The sequence below is a fragment of the Chaetura pelagica genome, unplaced genomic scaffold, assembly GCF_000747805.2.
Source record: "Chaetura pelagica isolate M959 unplaced genomic scaffold, ChaPel_1.0 scaffold248, whole genome shotgun sequence".
NCBI classification, from domain to species: domain Eukaryota; kingdom Metazoa; phylum Chordata; class Aves; order Apodiformes; family Apodidae; genus Chaetura; species Chaetura pelagica.
The window spans coordinates 1,345,424-1,345,936 of record NW_009954309.1 but is presented as its reverse complement, the minus strand read 5'-3'; the positions used below and the strand labels follow the sequence as shown (position 1 = coordinate 1,345,936).

General features: G+C 58.1%; 1 protein-coding gene across 1 annotated transcript in view; it reads right to left on the bottom strand.

The window, feature by feature from the left end:
* Window positions 1–225: 225 nt before the first annotated feature.
* Window positions 226–513, bottom strand: part of EMX2 (empty spiracles homeobox 2) — a 6,489-nt gene continuing 6,201 nt past the window's right edge. Inside the window, exon 5 of the mRNA XM_010003986.1 lies at window positions 226–393. Coding sequence (XP_010002288.1) covers window positions 226–393 — 168 coding nt within the window. The remainder of the gene's footprint in view (window positions 394–513) is intronic.

The window sequence follows — 513 nt, the reverse complement described above, 5'->3', positions numbered from 1 at the left end:
TTGACAGATCCCCCCGTGCCAGAGCGGTGCCGGCAGTGCCACAGTTCGGAGCCCTCGCGGTCTCTCCCTCTCGCTCCCAGCTGCCTTCCCAGAGTGGGAATCGCATTTTTTGGATAAAGATCTCCGTGTCCCTTCCCCGCACCGCCACGCCGGGGGGGTGTGAGCCTTTAACACTTTCTGTTGGTGGGGTGCCCGGCTTGGAAAAGTCCCAAAAAGTGCCAGTTTTTAATCGTCCGACGTGACGTCGATTTCCTCTGGACTGGCTTGTTTGGTGGCGATTCTCCACCGGTTAATGTGATGAGTCCCTTTTTTCTTCTGTTGTGAGTCTGAACCTTCCTCTTCCAACTTTTGCCGCTTGAACTTTGTCCGTCTGTTCTGAAACCACACTTTTACCTGCGGGAGGAAAGGCACCGGGCGTTAGTCCGGACACCGGTGCTGCCCTGCCGGGGAGCTCTGATTGCTCCGTGCCCTGCCTGCCCCATGTCCTGCCTGCCCCATGTCCTGCCTGCCCCA